The sequence below is a fragment of the Cygnus atratus genome, chromosome 9, assembly GCF_013377495.2.
Source record: "Cygnus atratus isolate AKBS03 ecotype Queensland, Australia chromosome 9, CAtr_DNAZoo_HiC_assembly, whole genome shotgun sequence".
Classification (NCBI taxonomy): domain Eukaryota; kingdom Metazoa; phylum Chordata; class Aves; order Anseriformes; family Anatidae; genus Cygnus; species Cygnus atratus.
The window spans coordinates 18,969,554-18,993,148 of NC_066370.1; the positions used below are offsets into that span (position 1 = coordinate 18,969,554).

The window sequence follows — 23,595 nt, forward strand, 5'->3', positions numbered from 1 at the left end:
TCAGTACAGCTATCTGGATGAGAAATATCATCTGTATGTATACTGGTATTTTGGGGGAAAGCTAGCAGGGCAGGGAAACACCCCCAAATCCACAAAACCTACATTTGTGCATCCGCAGTGAGGGAACAGAGAAAACAGCTATATTTATTTTTTTTCTAAGTAATTCTTCAATACAAAGAATAAAAGGGATAAAAAAAATTATTCAATAAAAAGAATAAATAAAGGCTGATTCAAATCCTGGTAACTGCTAGGATTTGCTTGATAAGGACCTCATCTGATGCATGTAACTACAATTTTATTAAACTGAACTTATGAATAATACAGATATTCTTAAATAACAACGCATGGCTACTACTAACTACCTGACAGAAATTTATAGTATTTGTCATTAAAAAGTTCTCGACATCTCATTGCTAGGAGTGACTGCTGGCCTAAACATGCAGATGTAGGTTTATTCTAAGAGTCCTGATCTTCCAGCACATAATTCTTCATTCATATCCTGTACGCATTTAACAAAGCGGGTCATCAGTGTACAGAATTTAAGCTGAGGAGTCTGTTGAAATTATTCTACTATTTCTTAGTTATAGTGATGCATTGATAGATTTTAACTTTATTTAAAGGAAACATAAGCCACATGTTATTGTTTGCACCAAAACAATGACTACCTATTGTACAAAACAATTGCTTTGAGACATGAGGCTTTCAAATCCTGCAAACTACTGTGTACCAGATGTTCGGTCTTTGTCCAGTATCTCCCTGACATTCTCATTTTAGGAGAAATTTCTATATCAATAACTGATAGAGGAAGGTAGAGAAAAAAATCTATTTCCATGGAAAACATCATCATGCTTCTGTGACAGAAGCACGCGTGATTTCTATTGTCTGTGAAAGTGTGACTGGGTAAGAGAACTTTTCCTCCATAAAGAAAGCTCTTTCCTACAGGCAGTATTTTTGTTATTGGCTGCTAGCTCACCATTTGTTTCTAAATATCCCATCTATGGAGTCTGCGATTTGGCTCCATGTGCTGCTCGGAATCACAATAAGAGAAGTTGGCAGGGACACAAACACATTCCAGACAGTTTTCCTAGCATCACTCTAAAGAAGATGTTTCAAAGTAGATAATTTGAATAGTAAAACAAATCTAAACTTCAACAGATTCACTTGGGTAGATAACACTGACCAAATAACCAGCATTTTGCTTCAGGCAGTTATTAATTGGATGGCTGTAGGGAAAACAGGCAAATCCAAAAGCATCAGAGTTCAAAGAGACAAACCCTGAACTGGTATTATTCTCACTCTGAAATGCTGAGGGAAATTACACTAACCTAGACAAAGAAAATAATCTTTTCCAGCTCACCACTAAGCTGCTGGCAGCTTTTCTTCACAAAAATAAGAACAGGTACAAAGATTAAAAGGTGAATCAGGCAGTGCCCATGAACCTTGCTGACACAAATACGTAAGTCAGGCCTTGGTCAAAAATTATCCTTACTGCTAAAAAAAAAAATCAAAAGACTGTCAGAAAAAGAATATGAGGAGGCTTTCTGATTATTGTGAAAGTATTCATTGCTGAATGAAGAAAGCAGACACAGATAAAGATATAGATGGATGCCACTATACGCCTTGACGCTTGGCTGTCCAGTGGTTACAGTTTCAATTTATATCCAAAAATCACATTTACTGTTCAATTTCTAGGAGAGACCCCACTGGCACAGGCGTGCTTCCACATGTTTTCTGTAACCATAAAATACTCGAACCAAGCCTCAGTGGACATAGCTCTGCATGACACCTCTTTCACATAAATGAAAGCCTCCAGCACTGCTAAATCTTGCATTACATAGACAGCTTCTCCTAAAATCAGGTGGAATATCGTCAGACACTTCTCAGAAACAACTCTTTAGTTCTTTATCCTTCTTTCTGCAATTTAGAGAGGACTTAGAAGTATTCTTCTAAATACTCTGGACTCTCTAAATAACATTCTTTTGTTCCTCAGAAAAGGTAAACCTAGGCTCTGATTAGCAGAACCAATGGTAGCTTTAATGCTTTGCACAAATAGTCCCTGACTAATATATTCCGGAAAAGAATCCTGCTCATTCCACCTTGCTAAGCATCCCATGCTGGATCCACCCATGCTCTCCAATGCCCAGCACCTGTTCCCTTTTCTCAGGGTATCATTTTTACCTAGTTACCAGGCTGCACAAGCTTGGTCAAATACCTTGTGTTCTTCTTTCATCACCTGTTCAATAAGGTCAGATTTCATGGGTGGCTTAGAGTACTGGCCTGAAAGGAGGCCATGTCCCAGTTTAGCCCTGTAGGGAAGAAAATGGGGGGGGGGGGGGGGGGGGGGGGGGGGGGGGGAAGAAAAATGTGAGAAAACAGGTAAAGAATAGACAAATTTCTTCCAAAGAAGAAAAGAAATATAGTGTCTTTGAACCCCTGAGGCAACATTATCTGTAATTAAGCAGACAAGTCTTCACATTCTACCCTGTGCCATGTTTCATTTTCAAGCCCATGCAGAGAAGGTCTTCTGCCCCGCCATTAAATTATTCAGATTCTATTTAAATTGACAAAGTAAATCATTGAAAAGTGTCACTTACATCTGAGTGTTGAAATCTTGTGTTGGATCAAGAGGGGAGTAGTCGTATATTCTTGGAAGGTTTCCCACATACCTGAGCAGCAAGAACAAAACGAAAACATTCAAATATCACAGCTAGATTTACTCAGAGATATACAAACAGATACTCAGTCCTCAGCAGTGATACATCTGCAAGCTTCCTCTGTGCTAGGAAGTCAAATTTTGCATCATAGCAATGACTTTATTTGTCCCTGGTGAGTGTTTCTATCATGGAAGAAATAGTAGTAAAGAAATTATGAAATGGACATTTAAGTTTTGCTTAGAAGCTTCTAGCTAGAGAGAAGGATACAGCACTGTTGTTCAGTAAGAATTTAAGTTCTATTCCTTGATTGTGAAGTAGCTGCTGGATGGTGTTACTCAAAACCACAGAGAAACAACATACTTCCTAGTCCTCACCAACACTGCTGAACAAATGCCAAGATTTTTTTTTTTTTTTTTAAAAGTCAGGACCTAAACATGTAAAATAATGGTTCTGTTGAGTTTTCTCAGAGAAACAAACGCTAACTCCTGACAATAAACATGAAAGTATGCATTGTTGTAACCAGTTTGTTGAAAAGTGCATCATTTTGTAGCATGCTATCTGACTATTGCTTCACTTGAAAACAGATGAAATAACAGGCTACATAGGTAGGGTCACAGTGAAAGAACACACCTAATTTCTGCCTGGTCCATCTTTCAAAGCTCTTCACTGCTTTGTTAATACTGTATGCTTCAGGCAACTCCAAGGACAATGCTGTGGAAAACCACTTCCCTTAGTAAAGTCCATTATTATGTTTTTCAAAAATGGAGATAGAAAAGCTGTCAATTAGTCTACAGACTCTGCTCCATATGGCTAACAAAGTAAACAAATACAAGTTTTCTCCCTCTTCTTCTCCTGAAGGCTGTTGCTACTTGTAAACCTGGGAGGTGTTCCAAAATCTAAAAGCCTTACTTCTAGAACACATGCTACCATAGCTGTGGATGGAAAATGCACCCTGAATTTATTGCAAACCATATATATATATATATAGGCTTCTCTCCTTGGAGTGATGTGGTCTGTTTTGGTTGGTCAGGAGTATTTCACATTCTTCTGTTGTGCTAATTACATATGACAGGCAGACCCAAACAAAAACATTGAATCCAAAGCAAGTTCCAATTTCAAAGGCAGATTAGGTTTGGGATTCCAACCTTATCCAGAATAGAACAATACAATCACTAAATCCTCTAACTGGCCACTGAACTGACTGAAAGACCTGCTTGCCCGTAAGACATTAAAATAACATTTTGCACAGAAGAAAAAAAAAAAGATTGGGAAATGCAACAAGAGCTAACATGGAGCTACTTACGCTCTCTGGAACTCTGGGATGCTGAAAATGGTTTGCATGACAGCATTGAGGTAGCAGCTATTTCCCAGGTTCTTCATGCCAGTGTATCCTGGGCCATACATGGGCTTGAGTTTCACTCCAGATTCCTGAATCACTTCCCATTCTGAGACTCTTGGTTTTATATCATTATCTCTTAGTCCATTCTCTGTCTGAAAGCAACAAGATTTTTTTTCCTTTTAATTTCTACCACTATTATATTGTTGCTGTCATCATCACACCAAATTTGTGATCTAATCTTGATAAGAAGAGCCAAACCATGGAAATGGGAAAATGAAGGTAACTTGTGCATGTTGGGGAAGAGATCGGGGTCAAAAGTCTAGCAGCTTGCTTATCCAATCCTTTGCAACATCTGAGACTACACCTAAGTTTTGAAGGTTGCTAAATAAAACAGGTTTCCCAGAAAGACCGTTGAATAAGAGAGATTTTTTATTCATAATATTGGTAAGGAAATCAGTATACTATCGTTTATTAGTTATTATATCATTTCTTAGTTACATGAAGTCTTTTGAAACTGGTTTAACCCTTCTCTGTTGCTTTCTAGCTTATTTTTAGTTTTCTCTTCATTTGGACAATGAAATACCTGTCTTTAAAACCACATTCCATTCAGACTTCTTAGATAATTTAAACAGAACTGGAATCAACATCCATCGAGGTACAAATTCATAAAAAGGACTTTTCTACTGCCAGCAACAGGAACAGGACCCTGTTTCCCCCAGTCTCTTTCTGGTATAACCACACGATAATCCATACTGTCTTCTACACTTGAGTGAAAGTACATATTTATTCATTTTTAATGTCTGTATTAACAAGACCTAGACTGAAATTTATAGCTTTACATAAAGACCCTTTCATTCACATTTTACTTGTCCATTAATTTATTTTTGCTTAATATTTTTATCTACTTACACAATTAACAGGCTTTCCTCCACTCATTGTAATTAAATATTCAATATATTATCATCTAATTGAATGACCTTTTTCATCTCAAAGGAAAATGGTACAGAAGAAGAGAAGCGACACATATAAACTGCTGACTACAAAGGAACTTTTTGGAAAGGCCATTCTCAGATTTGAAAATAACGATTCACTCATCTCAGACCTCAGAAAATAGAGCATGGACTGGCTGACTAAACTTCACAAAATTAAATATTATCATAACAGTCTGAAGCAATCACACAAATATAAGCTACAAGCATCTTTTTTCTGTTTCTTCCTGCCCCCAGCTAGAAGAGAAAAAGAAGCCAAGAGGATTCATTTCCTACCACTTGCATCTGCAGCATATCAATCCCAAAGTGTGCCAAATGCTTTGCTATGTGCGGATCTAAAACTGGCTCCTCTTCATCAAAGGAATAGACATCTAGAAAAGCAAAGTGAACAGATGACCTATTGTATCAAATGTTATTCCTTCTCTTTGTTTACTAACATTGCATTCTCAGTACAGGCATGCCTATGCAAGATGCCTTATTCGTATTCTCTGGGTTCGGTTAGGACCAACAGACAGATAGACCCACATAGCTTAGTAAATGTTTTAAATGTTTTCGACACAATCACTTCAACTCTTCTCCTTAGAGCAAATTACATGCCCTCACAGTATTAAAACCTAAGAATATTTACAGAAATTACAGTATTATGCCCCCCCCCCCCCCCCCCCCCCCCCCAAAGTAAGTAAAGAAATCTGTAGGGAAAAGAAGGAACGGGGAACATGAAATTCTCAGATTCCTAGACAGTCTATGTTTTGAACACGACAGCAAGAGATTCTGATTTTTTGTGGAGCTACTAGATACAGGCAATTGCATTAGAACTGAGCATGTGGAGCCCACTGACTACTGCCAGTGGTGTTTCTAGTACAGTTCAAGGAATCCACTGATTTCCTTTTCCTGTGGAGATGCAGGCAAAACTGTGGAAGTCTTTATTAGAAAAAGTTGGACTGGACTTAGAAGATTAATCTTGTGGTTAGGGAGAAAGGCTGATTTCATTATTGGGGTGTCTGGCTTTATTGTATGAGAGATTTAAATTTCAGCTCTAGCTCTAAAATTGGTCCTTATGGCCCATAAACATTTAGGAAGGGCAAAGTTCAAACTGAGGAAGGAAGCAATATGTCTAGTGATATTTTCATTATGAAACCAAGTTTAACAAATCCAACGGAGGGACAAAATGGAGATGATAAACTCATTTTTAGCATTTACCAAGCAAGACTTGTAATGAAGCTGAGTTTTTACCTACTTGAGCAATAAATAAAGCTGCAGGCATCATATAAGGATAGGAGTTATAAGACACCCACTAGAAAGACTTGAACAGGCCTTCCATCTTCTTTCTCTCTTTTCTACCCTATTCCTCTGTAGGTTATGAGTATTTCCCTGCTCTGGTCTCTACTCACACTGAACCCCAGAATCCCTCTGCCGGTCTGCCTGCACTCCTCTCAGCCAAGTGTCCTTCACACCCAGCAGAGTTTCTCTCAGTAACCTTGCTCCATGTGACTAGACCCAGGCTGACAGAGAAATCTGAACCAGAAGAAAACAGAAATAAACTTAGGAGGAGAGAGCAGGAATCCAGATAAAGGCTGTTCACAGCACAAATACCACCTTTGAAGGGTGGTTATCCTGCTCTCTCCTGGCAACTACAGACCTTGGCTTTGCCTCAGCCCACCACATGTGTAGGAATTTAACAAGAAGGCAGTCTCCTTGAGGACTGCTAGTAGGGAACTCAAGCTGAAATGACAGGTTGAGGGCTAGCCACCATTCTAAGATCTAAATGCAACTTATAAATTTTGCAGCCCTACAAAAAACATTAACTCTCTCAAACTGAGGAATGGTGGTTTTGGGTCGTGCTGCCTTCTGCTGATCGGCCATCACACCCTCTATTAACATTGGTCCTCATGACCCCTCTGGCACGCGTGGGGCTGTAGCTGCCCATCTGCTGGAATTCCACTGCATGGTAGCAAGCGTGCCCAGAAGACATGACACTTCATCCACACACATGAGATCACAACATTCCCATAGTCTCCTGGCGAGGTCATAGGACAGCCAAAATATCCTGTAAAGCTCAAACACCTTACCCAAGCAAGATTACACATCAACTGATCTCGGGTGACTTCTTTTGACATGGAGGCTTTGATTTTGTTTTTCCTCATTTCTGGTGAATGAAGAGAGAGACGCCCTCTGGGACTGCCAACCCAGAGCAACAGAAATGGAACACGTAACATTAATCTTCACTCAGGTTCAGCTCGTCTCTTATATTTCAGTACTTTCTGCTGTGCAGCCAACTTAAATTCATGAGACAAAAATAATTCACTTATTTCAAAAAATCAGAGGGCAGCGAATTGTAGAAAGAAGATGAGAGCCCCCAAACACAGGTCTGTAGTGCTCTCCTGCAAGAGTCTGTATACAAGTCAGCAAGTGTGACACACAAAGGCTGATGTCAGAGTAAGAAAGTAAGAGGAATACAAGAAAGAAGCAAGAAAACAAGAAAAATATGAGATAGGCACCACAAAGCATTATTAAACAGAGAATAATCGTTATTTGTACTACAGTAAGAAAAAAAAAGTGACCATGCTACCTTTACTTTTTTGCTTCTCGAGCTCAAGATTTATGCCTGTTCTGGCTGTGTGGGCATCACACTTTCCTACTTAAAGCATAAAGGGGAATCGTCCATGAAGAAACAAGGTGCACGGGATTCCCCAAAGAAGTATCTGACAATTATTGAGACTGGGATCCACAAAGCACTTCATTCAAGAACCTGTCAGATAGGGCCTCCCACTGCTGAACACCTATTCCACTCCTCAGAGCAGTTTCAAACACGTTACCTCAGAAATACTTCAAATCAAACCTAATGACCTTGTCAAGAGAGGTAGCGGGTAGCACAGACTACCAAGAAGTACTCAGCCTAGAGAAGCAAACTTGATTTCTGTGCATCCAACGTCCTAGGGTGGAATACAGAAGTTTGGTTCAATTTCTGACCCGATCCCAGATGTTTGTTGACAGAACACTACAAAAGGGGACTAATGCCCCAGAAATCCCTCACAATGTATGCGACAGATTTCCCAAGAAAAGACAGGGAGCTGCTCTCCTCTGCTCCCTCTGTGTATAAATAGGGTAGATATAAGCGGAGTACTGGCACCACCTCTTTTTCCTTCTTACTGGTGTGAAAAATGATTAAGTTATGTCAGCAGAGGGACCAACACTTATTACTCCTCTACCATTACCTCTTCACCTCCAGCCCAGGGAAGCAGAAACCAGACAGACTTTACGTCACGATCAGCCATGGGGCCTCTTTCCTGAAGCTCATCTGTCATCCAGCCCTACAGAGAGGTTATGATTACCATTGTAATATAGATCAGAGAGAATGATTACTGAAAAGGAAACAAGAAAGGTTGGGGGAGGGAAGTCTTTTCTATAGGGACACCAAGTTAACATCATCCAGAAGAACAAAGGTCTGTGGAGAACAGCTGCTGCCCCTTATTCAGAGGGAAAGATGACAGCCTGTCCTTTGTTATCCCAAAGGCCACATGAGAGAAGAAGCAGCTGATCAGTGGGAGGCAGAAGTACAGCAGCTGTAGGAAAGAAGTACTGCTGGTAAAGATGCCAAAAAACACAACAACAACAACAACAAAAACATTGAAACAATAAAGAATATCGTTTATTTCATAGATGCAGTTGTAACCTACATCCAGGAAAATCCTAATCACCTTCAGTATTTGAGAGATTCAGACAGGAATCTTCTGAGACCAGGTTCACCCAAGGAAAAATTATTCCATTTGGGAGAGAAGAGAACTAATTTTGCTCAGTGTTTCTGTGGCACAGCTGGCAGAATCTGACTACAGTCTCCTTTCCCTGAAACTGAATAGGACTTAGAGGTGAAAAATTCTCAACCGATGTGTGTAAATAAATAAATAAATGGGGAGTTGCTGTTCTAAAAAGCTGGTTTTCATCCATATGGCCACCAGCACTAAAAACCGAACATAATCATGCTGTCTGATATTCCTTTTTTTTTCCCCCTCCTTACATCTGCAGCAAAGGATCTCTTTGCTTACAATTTTTTCCACTTCTCATGGTTTTATTCCTTGTACTCCTCACACCCCATAACCCTCTCCACAGCAACACTGCAGAATGTCACACAATGAGAATATGCAAACAAGGATACTCCTATAGCTATTTCCCCCTACCAAGCATGCATCACAGCAGCCCCATGAAGATGAGTGTTCATTACACTGAACAAAATGTTACTAAATCACAGGAAAACAGAACACTTCCCAGTAGATACAAAATACATGTTTATAAGAATGGACTTTTCTGACTTGAAAATCATTACTCTGTTATTGTTGCTATGTTATACAAAATTGAACCATTTGCCCTACACTACACAGCAAGCTTAGCTGAACTGAAAATACTGTTTCTCAGGACTATGCTGGTTCCAAACAACACCATTCTTCCCAATGTATTATGAACCTACTATTATACAAAACCAAAATATTATTTATATCAAACATGAGAAAGGGTGAGAAGAACAGATTTTAAAAATGCAAGAGCTCTCTCCAAATGGAGTGGGTAATTCTCATCAAATTGATCAAGATTCACAAATTCACAGGGTTTCCCTTTCCGTATCAGTTTAACAAATATTTGCACTGGAGGCACGAACCCACGTGGTAATAGATTTACACTGTTAGTCTCATGCACAAAAGACTCCCCATCTCAGAACCGGCCACGTGGCTGACCTGCTCCATCAGGAGTGATGGTTCCCAATTTCACTGCCAGGGGATACCCCGTCTCCTTGTAGTGCTCCACTGCATGTCCATTCCCTCCACTGCCATCAAAGAACCACTTCCCACACAACACAGAACCATCTGTCAGGTTTAGCCACAGATTCTCCCGCAGGTCACATTTTGAGCACTTCCAACCACTGCAAGAGAAACAAGCAAGAAATGACAGAAATGAGTAAGGCAGAAAGCAGTTCTGGATTCCCAGAATGATTCCCAGTTTGACCCAGTAGGACAAACCAAACACACACAGCCAGCCGGGAGCTGTGCAAGAGAATTGCTGGCTGAGTTACCGGTTTTAATTTTTATTTATTTATTCATTTTTAACTCTGGACTGTATTAGCCTAAAATGAATAAACCTTGCTATTCTCACCTAGGGGGAATTCTAACACCATTGTCTAACTGTACAAGTGTTTTGGCATGTTTAGATGCCTGTAGCTCTTCTTCCCAGGAGTCAGGGTCCTGCTTCCTGTAGGGCGATTTTGCGCTGAGGAGTGCATCACAAGCTATCGTCACCTGGAAGGCAAAGGAAGATCAAACTCAAAACCTAACATGGTTCAGTGACTGGTGAGAACTTGACATTCAGCCTAGTTGCCAACCATACATTCAACTGCGTATCAGTAAGACTATTTATATGTTTAGATACACCAGTATTTTTCTGGATTGCAGTTATTATTTTAGCAGGAGAGTAAGCGCAACATATAATACGTGAACTTCCCTGAGACAAGCTGTCACCGCACTAAGAGAAGGAATACAGCAGGTAAAAGGAAATCCAGGAAACAAAGACAAAACAGATTTTAAAAACGCCTGCCTCTATTATAGCTGGTTGATATCTTTAAGTAAAAAGAAGCACCATAAGTTAAAAAAAAAAAAAAAAAAAACAACCACCATCTTGATAAAAATGGAAACAGGAGAAAATTCCTATCACCATATCACCATTTGCACACACTCACTGACCAGTGCTGGTAATTCTTCTATGTTTGGTAATGAGATTTCATAGTGATCAGGAAATATAACAAGTTTTGCTTCATCTTCGTATTCAAAGTCATCACCGTTCAGATCACCATTTGTCTCTAGATCTGGAAAAAAAGATGGGGAACGTTACGAGATTGTTCCAAGATCAAGGTTCCTAAACTGTGACAGCAGTACTCTATGAAGCATTGCCTGCCTGTCATCAACCTAGAAACTTACACTGTCAGTAGTTTCTTCTGGCTAAAAATATTTGTGAAATCCTGATCTAAACTGAAACCTCACCATCCTGCAAGAGGATGTGCTGAGGACCAACATTTTCAAATTAATCTGATCCCCAGTCACAACCACAGTTGATCTGGCCCCTCTCCAAGCAGTCTGCTATTGCAGACACCTCATTCTGGGAGGCAGCTAACAAAATTTTGCTCACTTTGGACAAAATCAGCATGTAATACTGATGTGCATTTCACCTAGAATCTTGAGACATTGTCACACTAGCTATGCCTAAAGTGCACAGCAGAAACAACGCATCTCTGTCTCAGCACCCCATATTTTGGGGATCACAGACCCGTCTGAAACACACTGCGGCTGTCATTCATCTTTCACCTGTGGCCTTTCCTCCCAGGATGTCCATGGATGGAAGTATTCCCACATCTCATCCCTAGCCTCAAACAGATAAAAGCAAGTGCAGTTTATTTCTTACTGCAGCATAATACAGATAACCACCAACCTCACTTAACTCTGGGCCCCTTTCACAGTTTGTACTACAAGCTTGTGTTTTGATGAAGGAGAAAAATCTCAACAGATGCAGTCTGCAACTCTAAGCTCTTCCTTACAAAGCAAAGAAACTGAGCGTCTCCAAGCTGATGATCCATATGGCAACACATCACCAATAAATTTCATATAATGCCCGTATATGAAACTTGATTGTGGCCAGCATGGCAAAAACAAAAGTGCTGACCACCTCCTAAATCTACGAAGATTTCAACCTGTGCAGGTTCCTCAAAGATAAAAATCTGGTGGATGCTCAGGCAGGTTTAAAGGCAGCAAACCCCTCTTCCAAGGCCTGCAGGCACTCACACTTCCCTCTGCCACCAGAGGGAACCTGAGGACAGCTCACATCAGCCGGTAATGGTTATCTCAAGACATGTGTAAGGCCTGCTGGCATTTCCATTTCTTTAAGATAGCAACATTAAAAATTTGTAGTATTTACAAGCCGCTACACAGAAACAGCAGTGATGTGGCTGCCTGGGTTCAGAATTCAGGCAGACACTTCAGCTCACCTCACCAGCCAGACCGGCAGGCAGCAGCAACGTCTGCTACTGACCTGACCTGCAGCTGAACTAGGAATCCAGAGATGAAAGACTGAGTATCCTATTAGCAATCATCCCCTGCCATCTAAGGACATCACATACTTAGGAGCATCAGCCTTTTGCTTGCATCGGGAAGAGAAAAAGTTCCTTTTTACCTTTTTAGGCTTCATACCATTCACATTACTAGAAAAGCAAAACACGACGTCCTGTCAGCGTGGCATTCTGAACGTCTGACACAGCAGACGTTGCTCTTCTTATTTTACGGAAAGATACACACAGCATCATAACAATTTCAGAAGAAAAAATAATGAAGATTTAACTTGCAATTCCACTTTTAATAGTGACCACATAAAGCTGGTACACTTCCATTCCACTTATCTACTACTTCTGAATAAGGATGACAAGGACCGCTAATGATTTTTGGCAATTGTCACTCTGAAGCCGGTTTCTCAGTGTTCATGTCCAGCACATAAGGGTGGAAAGGACTTCCAAGGTCACACGCTCAAAGCTCTTGATACAGCAGACAACCTCATAAACTAATCCCTTATGTTCGCTGTCAGGCAGGCCCCTTAATGATGTCAAGTTGAAAATCCCCAAATAACTACTGACGCTTTCAAATCTTGGCTTGTATGCAGGGAGCCACAGCTGCTAAGTTTGGTAAGAAGTTCCACCTGCATTATATTTTCTGTGTCTATGCAAAGGCCAATGTAGCTAAGAAAGCATGAGCTTAGCTATAATAAAAGCAGATGAGCAGTACATTAGGAGGCAGTGGAGCTCACACTAAGTGAGGCTGACCCCATAGCCACTGGGCATCATGCATAGCCTGCAGGACACTTCTAATGTGGATTTTAAAACCAGTGCAGAATTTGACAAAGGAACAAGAGTAACTGTGGGAAAGAGGAGCGGGGGAATTCTACTTGCAGATTTGAGTATATTTGTCTATAAGGTAGTGTAACAATAAAGGCACTAAGTAGGATGAACTTTAAAGTACTACGCTTCATACAAGGCTGTTTCTTAGACAAGGATGATCTTCCAAGATACACTGTGCATAGAAGAATCTCTGGGCAATAAAAGGTTTACTCCAGTTCTACGACTGCCACAACACAACCAAACAGTACACTTTCTAAGGAGCTGACAGCTTGGTGGTGAATGTCCACATGACAACATTCCCATTCCAGCAGACGAACAGCTTTACAGAGCCCAGTCAGAGCCCCAGTTAAACACTGTGGTCACTAAAGCAGAGTGCCCATAGGTCACAAGTGTTGTGCTGGGGGGCCAGGACAACAGCAAAATAACAGACACGTTAAAACAGAGGCTCCACTGACGTTATTTTAGGCAAAGAGTCAGTAGAGTAAATTTACTCCAGCTCCCAGGCGTCATTTCAGTGACAGTGAGAAATGCATTGCTGCTGGGCTGACTGAAAACAGCAGCTGGAGGTGGAAGACGGGGTACTGTAAACCAACCCACCCGCGGGGAAGGAGGGGACTTGCCCAGATCAGATTTAGACAAGTTACCAACTGATGGCACTAATAATAGGGGCATAAGGAGATTCCAGGCAGGACCTCTAAACAGGATATCCTGTGCGTATGGATGTGTCTGTGTGTGTATGAAAGGGAATACAAATGTGAAAATTGAATGAAGATGTTGACTAATGAGACTGCAATTAATTTTGAAAGCCTAGAAAGACAGGAATCTGGGTTTGACCCTGCTCTCACTGAAAGTAATGGACAAATTTGTGTCAACTTGGAAATGGAGGATTAAGTCTTTAAATCAAGTAATTTCTTCCTGAAGCCTCTAAATAATAATGAATTGTAGAAACACTTTGCAAACTACAAGCTATTCAGTTCGTCTTCAGGCACATCTGAAACACCAACCTCATCAGACAAACTAATTAAAAATGAAGAAACAAAAGAAATATCTTACAGCCATAGCATTCTCCTTTATATGAAAAGGAAAAGCAAAACTTTCTACTAGAATCATTTCCATCATTTGCTATATGTAAAAATCACATTCACATTGCTTGCTACATCTCCAAAGCATTAATATCTCATTCTTGTTGCAAGATATAGACCTCATCCATGGGATTTCTGGTACAGTCACGAGTTAAACAAGCAAAGCTCATCCACCAAAATTAAAATTCTGGACTACTTTGCTAACACCATTAGCCTTTTTTAAGCTAGCCTAATTTCCACAGTTCCACCTAAAACGGCAGACTAAGGCTTGATTAGTGTAAGGTATTTGCTCACCATTCTATGCTCAAACCAGAAGGCAACAGGTTTACTCACGGTCTGATCAGTTTCCCTGTTACTGCTCGGAAGCTGGTACAATTTTACTGGGATAAAATTTAAAAATATTGTCAGGACATACTAAAATCTTCCTAAGACACTTTTTTTTTTCCCATTCATGACTTTGTATATATCTATGTGTTTACTTACATAAACATAAACTTCTAGTGGTTAAAGTCCCCTTCAGAAGCTTATAAAACAGAAGCATCCTTACTGAAAACAGGGTCCTGCTATGGCTGCTATGAGAAATTAGAGAGCTAAGAGGAGCTGTGTTCAAACCCAGTGTGGCCACTCTTACAAACGGTCTGTACACTTGGAAACCCCAGCTTTTAGTATTACCACTGTCATTCATGGGCAGGTGCCAGGTAGTTCACACGTTCTCCCTGACTCCCTAAGTGAAAGTTTTCTCTTCCTTTCCGATGCCTTCTCGGAGACCAGCTGCGTGCCATGGATACTCCTCCCCAGTGAGGCTCCTCTCATCAGCAATTACCATCCTCACAGATTGCTGACAGAGCTGTTCATTTGAGTATTTGAAAACTGTTTTAATTGATGGTCTAAGTCAGCCCTGACTTTGCTCAAAACAGAGCTCTCGCAAATTGCTGCACTGGCAGATACTGTTATGGTAACTGATCTGGAAGAGGACATCTGTCTATGGACAAATTTTATGACAGCCACTCTGGCAGCTCTCTTTAGACGACAGTTTGGTGTCTGGCACAGGCCAACAGACACCCACGAAGAATGCACCAGAACAAGGCAGAAATGCAGAGAGACCCTCCTTAGAGTAGACATCTAGAAACTAGGAGGTGTAACTGGTTGGGTTGTTGTTTGGTTGGTTTTTGGACAGGGGTTGGCTTGGGGCAGGAGGAGAGAGGGGAAGGTACTGCATGCAGATCTGGTTTCTCTGTTCAGAACAGAATCACAGAATCACAGAATCGTCCAGGTTGGAAGAGACCTCCAAGATCACCTAGTCCAACCTCTGACCTAACACTAACAAGTCCTCCAATAAACCATATCACTAAGTTCAACATCTGATTCATAAACCAAGATAATATAGTGAACAAAATATAAACTATCACTCCTAATTTTCCACTTGATAACCGTGCTGACATTTTCACTGAACCATCCGTGCCATCTCCCAGCCCTACCTTTCTGAAGAGCAGGAGCTAATTTAGGGCACCTCGCTGCACACATGCGGTTAAAGCACTTCTCGTCTGCATTTTTCAACATCTACATCTTCTATTGTTTAGTTACTTGGTAACACATTAAAAATCACTTTTAGATTTGATCTACTGCCTAATTTTAAATCAAGCAGCATACTATTTCCTCATTTTTCAGTTCATTTCCAGATCATTTACAGCCACGTTTATTCTTCATAATTAGAAAATTATTAAGGACTCTGCTGATAACTTTCTCCTGTGTAAACTGAGTCTCCAATCCCTTCAATACGAGGATCTTCCCTCTTATTCCATTCAGCCTTTTGACCAAGATCTCGCATGGAAGATCACAGTACGTTCTGTTAATCAAACTGCTCTTATGCATGTAGTGTCTGACTCTCCTCAACTTTTCTGGCAGACCGATACGCATTATTTCACTTCGGAAAAAAAACAGTGCTTTTTTTCCTATTATATTTATATAATTTTCTATAAATTCTGATCCTTTTCTTTTGTTCCAGATTGACTAATGTGAAAATTAAGCTTAGCAATGATATTTTTCCTGGTCCCATCATGCCATTTTTGTTTCTCTTTTCCTCAAAACTGGTGTCACATTGACCATATCATGGCCAATTTAAGCAGGAGGTCAAAGCATCTTCAAACTTGCTAGCCTGGATAGTAATGCAATGAGGACACTAGTCCACGCACCATGATGTAGACAGTCTGCTTCACATATCACCCCAAATCCCCAGACAGCTGGCAGCACCTGAGCTGAAGTTACCATATCCACGCTGCCTAGCAATACCTAAACAAGCCGGATTGAAGGCAGTTCACACATTTTTATGCACCACATTGTTATGCTTCCCGATCACAACCCAGAACTCTCACAACTTACACCCTCCAGCCTCCTCCATAAGGGAAAAAACAAAAAAACAAAAAACAGTGCACACACAGTTTGCTATGGATCTTTCAATGTCCAAGGGAAGATAAAGCTTCCAGTGGATTGACCCAACCAGTCTGTTTCTGTTGCATTTGCTGGATAGCGGCAGTGCTAGAAAGTAACCAATGAGCATCCAAAATATGTTTTCCTAATACTAAGGAGATTGAAAAGGGTTTAATATCCTTAATAGACTTACGTCAAAGAGGCTTATTAGAAGCAATGCAACAAATGCCAAAATTGGATTGGCTTTGTGCACATAGCTTAATTCTCTGGGCCTTTGGGGAATTACTCAGACAGATACACCTAGAAACAAAGTGATGTTAGAGTTACCACTGAGCATTCTCTATCCTTGCCTCACAGGATAAACCTGAAATGTCAGGGTACATATATATATGGGCTGATTATAGCCTCTTTGGTGCAGACCACTATCACAGGTGTCCTAGGTCACAATAAGAAAGAGAAAACCAAAACATTCTTTTAAGGCAAGAAGACTGGGAGCTCCAAACCAGTGAGCAAGATGAGGGGTTAAAGAGAAAAGATGCCAAATTTTGCTACCCATCTCTGCTGCTGTCATATGCAAAGTGATCAAACTAGCTGACCTCTCTGTGCTTTCACTTCCTCAGAAATGAAATGTCCTATGAACATGGACAGGAATCATTTCTGTATTTTTAGGTATGGCAAAAAAAAGCAAATAAAAAAACCTGATAAGCCAAAGAAGTGGATAGAAAGCATTTGGATGCATGGAAGTACTACCTCAAGGATCAGAGCAGAGAGTTGATATGACTTTACTCCCAGGCAGCAGGGACTGCAAAGAGGACTGCAGCAGAACAACAGACAACACGAGATACATTTTCACAACTGCATTAGATTCCAGAAGCATTAAAAAAAAAAAAAAGGGGATAGTTCAGTGGGCTAAATCCCCCCAGTGAACCTGCTTTGCCTTCAGAAGTTCACCAGGACCAAGGCAGCTGGAACTGCTGCACCAGATCTATTCAGTGGGAACAAAATGCTTGTGCACATGGATGGAATTTAAGGACTCCTCCAACATGGCACATCATTATGCCATGTACACTGTGTGCCAGCATTCCACGGTGACAGGAGCCTCAAAGAGTTATGCAGTACATCAGCAAGAATAAAGTTAGACCACGTTTTTGCACCTCTTGTTTACGTGTACATTTCTGATTCTATACAACCATTGCTGCATTGCAGCCAGCTTTGGTTCTGAACCAATTTATAATCATCCAGTGGTAAGCATTAGATTTGATGTAAAATGACTGTAAATGTCATCTGCAGCCTAACAGTCTTTTCCTACAAAAGAAATTTCATTTGTTTATGATTTATATTAGACTTTTTTTGCTCTCTAAGCCCTCCTTGCAAAACTTACTTCAGACATTAACAACAACAATTTAATCGATCATAATCTGCAAAGGCCTCTTAGGGACACATTCCACAGATCAAAGAAATTCAAATAGAAAACATGGCTAAGTGGAAACAGTAGCATGAAGAGCTAGAAATTGTAATGAAAACTCTTAACCTCTTCATTACCAGGAGAAAAAAAATCACTATTTCCTATTAATACAGAGAGAATAAATAATAGATGAAACAGAAAAGTACCACAAGTAGTGGGAAGAGAGAGAATATAAGCATTGCATCAAATTTCCCTCATCCATATTTACGGTGCCCTCAGGTTTTCTGGGTAATCTGAATCAAAGGATGTGAAAGATTACATGTTTCTTTCAAAAGGGGTGTGGTAAGAAAACTGCTTTCCATGAAACAAGGGAAAGTAATTGTGGGCACAATAGAATAAGAACTGTTAAAAGATGTTCATGATGTACGTACTGCAGCATTTACTACAGGAGAGACCACAACGATCACTTAAAAGCATTTACCTGTTTTTTGAAACGTAAACAACCCTTCCCATGAACAGTTGTTGAGCAGAAAAATGCCACGCTGAAGCCTTGTTGTATCTAAGCATTAAGTATATATAAACATTTTAAGAAGGGAGCGTTGTGTGTATATCACAAAGAGAGAGAAGGGACAGAATTGGTCAAAAATGCCTATAAAACCCTATGCTGTTTGTCAATAAAGGGGCTACTTTAGATTAAAATGTTTCTTTTATGTATATGCACACCTATTGCCAAATATGCACCAGAATTGCTAAGCATTACTTGTCTGGACCACCTTTAAAAACTAGAGACAAAACAGAAAAAGAAAACCCATTAGGAGCCTCAAAACCAGACACAATGGTGACAGAACCCAACTACACATGCAGATATGGTCAGGAAAGGATTGTGAGAAAACAGCTGTTCACAATACCTAAAAATAGCTTAGCATTCCTCCTTTTTGGTAAAGCTCCACCAGATGCCCCTGGTACCTTCTGGAAAGAGAAAGACACGATTAAAAATGTATCAAGTGAAACAACAGTAAATCAGCAACAACCACATACCATCGTAATTTCTGTCATGCATGTATTTGTTCACAGTTCTTCTATCAAACCATAGCTCTTGTCCAGCAAGAATGGAACTTTTTCCATTCACATCTGACAATGGGCCAGCTCAGCACTGCTTACCACCCTCACGGAGTGAGAAAGCACCATCTGAATCCTTCCTTTGCTCTGTCAGCAATTAAGCAGAGCGTGTCTCACCATCCTCATGGGTGACTGCTGTCCTATCGACAAGACAGGGACATCTAGCATCACCCAGACCCCTCAACACTAGATTCCCTCCGGTATTTCTGAATGACTAAAGCTGAATTAGAGTGGAAAAGAAAAAGATATTATCTGCATAGAAGACTCAGTCTTTCATAACTAATTCCAGTATGACCATAACTAATTCCAGTAATTCCAGTATTCACATCACTTTGACGTGAATTATTAGCTCAGCTGATTTTCTTCTATTAAAAAAAAAAAATAAGTGTCCTTTCCATCAGGAACTAAGACTGCTTACATCTAAGTCAATCCAAGTCACCACCATGTTCTCTTAGTATTAGATAGTATGGAGGAAACCTGACAATGCTCAAGCAACTATTTAGGAGGGATTTTTATTTTATTTTTTTTTAATTAAACTCCACAGCAAAGAATAGTAATTTCCTGATGACATCCACTTTCAAGCACTACTTTCCCAGTTCAAAAATCCTCAGACTACTGGGGAAAATGCTAGTGGCTAAGGAAACAAATTAATGCACATGCTTCTTAAGCCATTTTTTACCAGGCACCATTAAATGAAATCAAATGAAATCAAATAAACCTCTGCAACTATAATGCCAGCCTGCCGTATTATGTAGTGTATGACATTAGCGTAATTGGTGAGGTTGTTAGGTTACTTTTTGTTTATTTATTTATTTTAAATAATACTAGGATGCAACAGGTGGACAAAAAGCAGCCAAGAACCTGTCAGCCTAGGGCAAGCTCATGTTTGCCTCCCATGCCTTGGTAGGTGAAAGGGTCGCATATTTTGGGTGGTTCCCTTTGCCATGTAAATAAAGCTTTGACCAAAGCAAAGGCTCGAGTCATCAGCTAGATCCTGTACATCATAGATAATTTTTCCATTCTTACTACCAACTAACAGTCATTGTCTGCACTTCAGAACAAAACATATTATTCATATACACGAACCTTAGGGAAAGGGAGTCAGCAATGCAACTCCAGCATTTAAAAAAAAAAAAAAAAAGATAAATTTAAAAAAGAAATTCCTCAATGAAGTAAAAATAACAAGCAGAGCAGTTTTTTTCTTTATACAACTGGCATTTAACAAGTAGAAAGGAAGTAGCCAAGAATCTATTTTACAAAAGCAGCAGGAAGATACAGAGTAACCTGACTATAAATATATTAAGAATCTATTACATATATTCCCAGGATCACAGCTTCAGAACTGAAAAATGTTTCCAATACTGGAGAGCTCCATTTGAATTCAGATGCCTCTAAGTGGGACGTTGTGAAAATCATTAAGACTAGAGATTTCAGAGAGGAAGAATTCACATGCTGCATTTCTATTACTGCCAGTCTAACATTTAGCGCTTCAGCTTGATTTTCCCAAGCTGTTGATCACATCTAAACTGGAACTGTACTGGCTCAGTACTCCTGCAAAACTCAGAAGCTGGCAGTACTCGACTTCACTTCTCCACCTGTCAGAAACTACTGAAAAAGTTCCCCGTTCACAAAACAACTTTGTCTTCTAACAGATGTGATCCCAGCAAATGGGAGCCCAGGCAATGCACCAGCAGTGGCATTAAATTCCATTTGCAGCGTTTCTCATACCGAGCGTCAACTGGCCTATTCTGCATTTCCTTTGACTGCACCACTGCTAGATTTTTATTTTTTATTTTATAACAGGACTGTCCCTGAATAACATCCAGAAACCCATCACTGTAAGAAATTTCATGCTTCTCTGCCCAGTGTTTTCAGCAGGGCTGAGATATTGCTATAGCACCAAGCTAAAGCTCTGCCCTGTGCTGAACATTACCCAGGCAGACCGACGCAACAGTTATACGCTATGGAAGAGCTGCTAGTTCCAAAATTCTGAAAAGTTGAATTCTGGAAGAAATAAAGAAAAGGAAAAAAAAGAAATCAACCTTGGTGATTTAATGAAATTTTTTCTGATGATTCATCAGATGCCTCTGTTGCTGCTCTGCCACTGGCAGATATTCGACCTCTACTTAAGCCAATAGGCAAAAGATCTGGCCCTTGTCCTCTAATTGAATTATGAGGAGATACATGACTGATACTTATTCCAAACACTTCTGGAAGCAAACAAGGATTTCTGCAGCACTGCAGTACATTCTGCAAGGACAATGCCAAGGGAACTGCAGGCAAGAATAGCGATCTCCCTAAAAGAATCTTAAGATAGTATAACCAGTGCCTTTGGCTTTACTGTATCACACGCTGTCAAAAGCTTGGCTTAAAAAACAAAACCACAACGCAGCACGTGCCAGACACTTCATAAAACTGTTCCGGTGAAGGCCTGATGTTTCACATTGCTCAAAGGAAAACGTGCATAGTACATAGGAATCAAACAGCCATGGTAAACAAAATCCACAGCTAATATACGAGGAATCCTATTTATGAGCCTTGTTTCAGGTTACAAAGTCTTCACCTGTACAGTATGGACAAACACGGTTTCTTACTGCATGATCCAGAGTATCACCACCTTCAAATATAGATGTCAGGGCCCCCTGCTACTCCATGAGTAACAAGGAGAAAAACAGGAACCTCTGAACTACTGAAGGTGTATGCAACACCAAATAACAATCAGGCTAGCTATTTCTGCCTTTTGAAGTTCTTCAGCCAAATCCTTATCCAGGGAAGGAATCTGAGGCCTCATTTTAAATCTAGTGTACCTTAATATTGAAAATTCCCAGGTCAACTGGAAGAAAGTTATATACAAGCAATGCTGATAGATCTTCTGCTTAGTTTTCTCTAGTCATAAACAGCATGTTTCAAGAGCACAAAATAAACTCAGAACTGTTGTTAAAACTAGACTAGGTTGTCCATAAATTCACAGTTAACAGTATGAGGGAAAAATGTAGTGATCAGCCTCACAAGGAAGGACAGTTCTAAAATATAGCAAACATCATTAACAATCTCCGCATGGGAGACATGCAATCCGCCTCTATAATTCTGATAAAACATGAACAGTTTTCTACAGGAAATAAAATAAGCAGTCAGAGCATTTTACGTAACTCAGGGACCTTCATCACCCAGGGGAAACATTACTGTAGAATGAGAAAACTGAAATATTTTGTCCCACTCAAAGCAGCTATTTTAGGCCCTCTAACTGGCCGGAAGAGACAAAAAGCTATAAGCAAAGCCAGTGCCTTCCATATAGCTCATGTCAGAAGTCATCAATGGCCCTTCAAAGACAAACCACACAGAAACAGATGTTATGGAGCACTGGTTATAAATTACTGTTGATACACAGCGATATGGAAAAAGAGCAAACAGGAAGTTTGTAAGTGCACATCCATATGTGTGTGGGTGTAGGAGTGAACAGCGTGCAAGAGCTAGGAACCAGCATTAATTTAAGCTAAGCTTTAGATCACAGGCCAGCTCAGGATTAAGGCTTATGATTTAATTGCATAGAGATCTTTGGATGAAAAGACGTTCTGTCACCCTAAGCTAAAAACTCGTAAAAAATTCTCAGAAGCTTCCAGACAAATCTGAGCTTAAACCGGGCATTTGACATTTCAAAGGCACATTTCTAAACAGCATTTAGTTACCCACAATATGTATGTAATACCCACACAATACATATGCAATATGTAGAAGCATGTAGTGAAAGATCAGCAAAAGCCAGGCAACTACATGCATCTTTGGGCAACAAGCTCCCTTTAAGATCTGACCCTCTGGGGCTCGTCATTCACCTTAGAACAGAATCAATCGGATAGTTGGGGATCCAAGCTCCTGAATTTGATATTCAGCCCCAAATATGAACAGCTTTACTTCTGTCAGGGTTTGGCCTACGCCTAAAATGTGTTATCTGAACAAGCAAGAGACCCAAGGACTGCCAGGCTAGTTAGTTGGGAAGCACAAGTCTCACCTCTCTCACATGTCGCTTCAGGTGCAAATATACACACTGTCCTGTTTTCCGGTAATGCCTTTCAATGTGTTCCCTTCCAAATCCCAGAAACGTGTTCATGCACACATAGAGACCTCCTTCTGAATCCTAAAAGGAATGACACAAACAGTTACAGCACAGAAAGAACTGCACAGGACAGCAAGGACTCAGCAAGCAGAAAAAGCAGAGAATTGCAAACCCTTCCTGTTATCAAGCGAGCGCTGAAAATGTGGCTTTCATACCACATAATAGCATTTACATTACCAGCCCTCTAAGAACCTTCCACACCGTATCACCCACAGAAACCGACTGAAACAGTTTACAATTACAGATTGGTGAGTGTCCAAACTGGAGGCCTAGAAGTCTGTCCAAAAAAAATCCACTTGATTGCCCAATCCACAGGGATTTGTAGGCATAGAAATTTGTAAGGCATAGAAATAATGATACATTTTTGGTTTTGTTTTTTGGTGGGGTGGGGGCATTTGATTGCAAGAACATTCTGAACCAGAAGTGTGGCAGAGCTGGTAGTCCAGGGATTCAGACAAAACTTCCACTGTTGATCACAATCTTGTCTGAGGGAAACATCTCAAGTGAATTTATAGCTCTTAGAAGGGGCTAACAAGAAAGTTGGCAAGTGT

General features: G+C 40.3%; 1 protein-coding gene across 3 annotated transcripts in view; it reads right to left on the reverse strand.

Annotated features, from left to right (window-relative positions):
- Positions 1-23,595, reverse strand: part of USP13 (ubiquitin specific peptidase 13) — a 46,416-nt gene that overhangs the window by 13,639 nt on the left and 9,182 nt on the right. For 2 of the 3 annotated variants that reach the window (XM_035557265.2, XM_035557266.2), the window contains exons 2-10: positions 22,940-23,065; positions 18,723-18,783; positions 10,706-10,827; positions 10,122-10,264; positions 9,707-9,891; positions 5,259-5,353; positions 3,958-4,145; positions 2,595-2,666; positions 2,213-2,306 (exon numbers count right to left, since the gene is read on the reverse strand). In XM_035557265.2, the coding sequence (XP_035413158.1) occupies positions 2,213-2,306; positions 2,595-2,666; positions 3,958-4,145; positions 5,259-5,353; positions 9,707-9,891; positions 10,122-10,264; positions 10,706-10,827; positions 18,723-18,783; positions 22,940-23,065 (1,086 nt within the window). The remainder of the gene's footprint in view (positions 1-2,212; positions 2,307-2,594; positions 2,667-3,957; positions 4,146-5,258; positions 5,354-9,706; positions 9,892-10,121; positions 10,265-10,705; positions 10,828-18,722; positions 18,784-22,939; positions 23,066-23,595) is intronic. The other variant, XM_035557267.2, reaches the window with a different exon arrangement.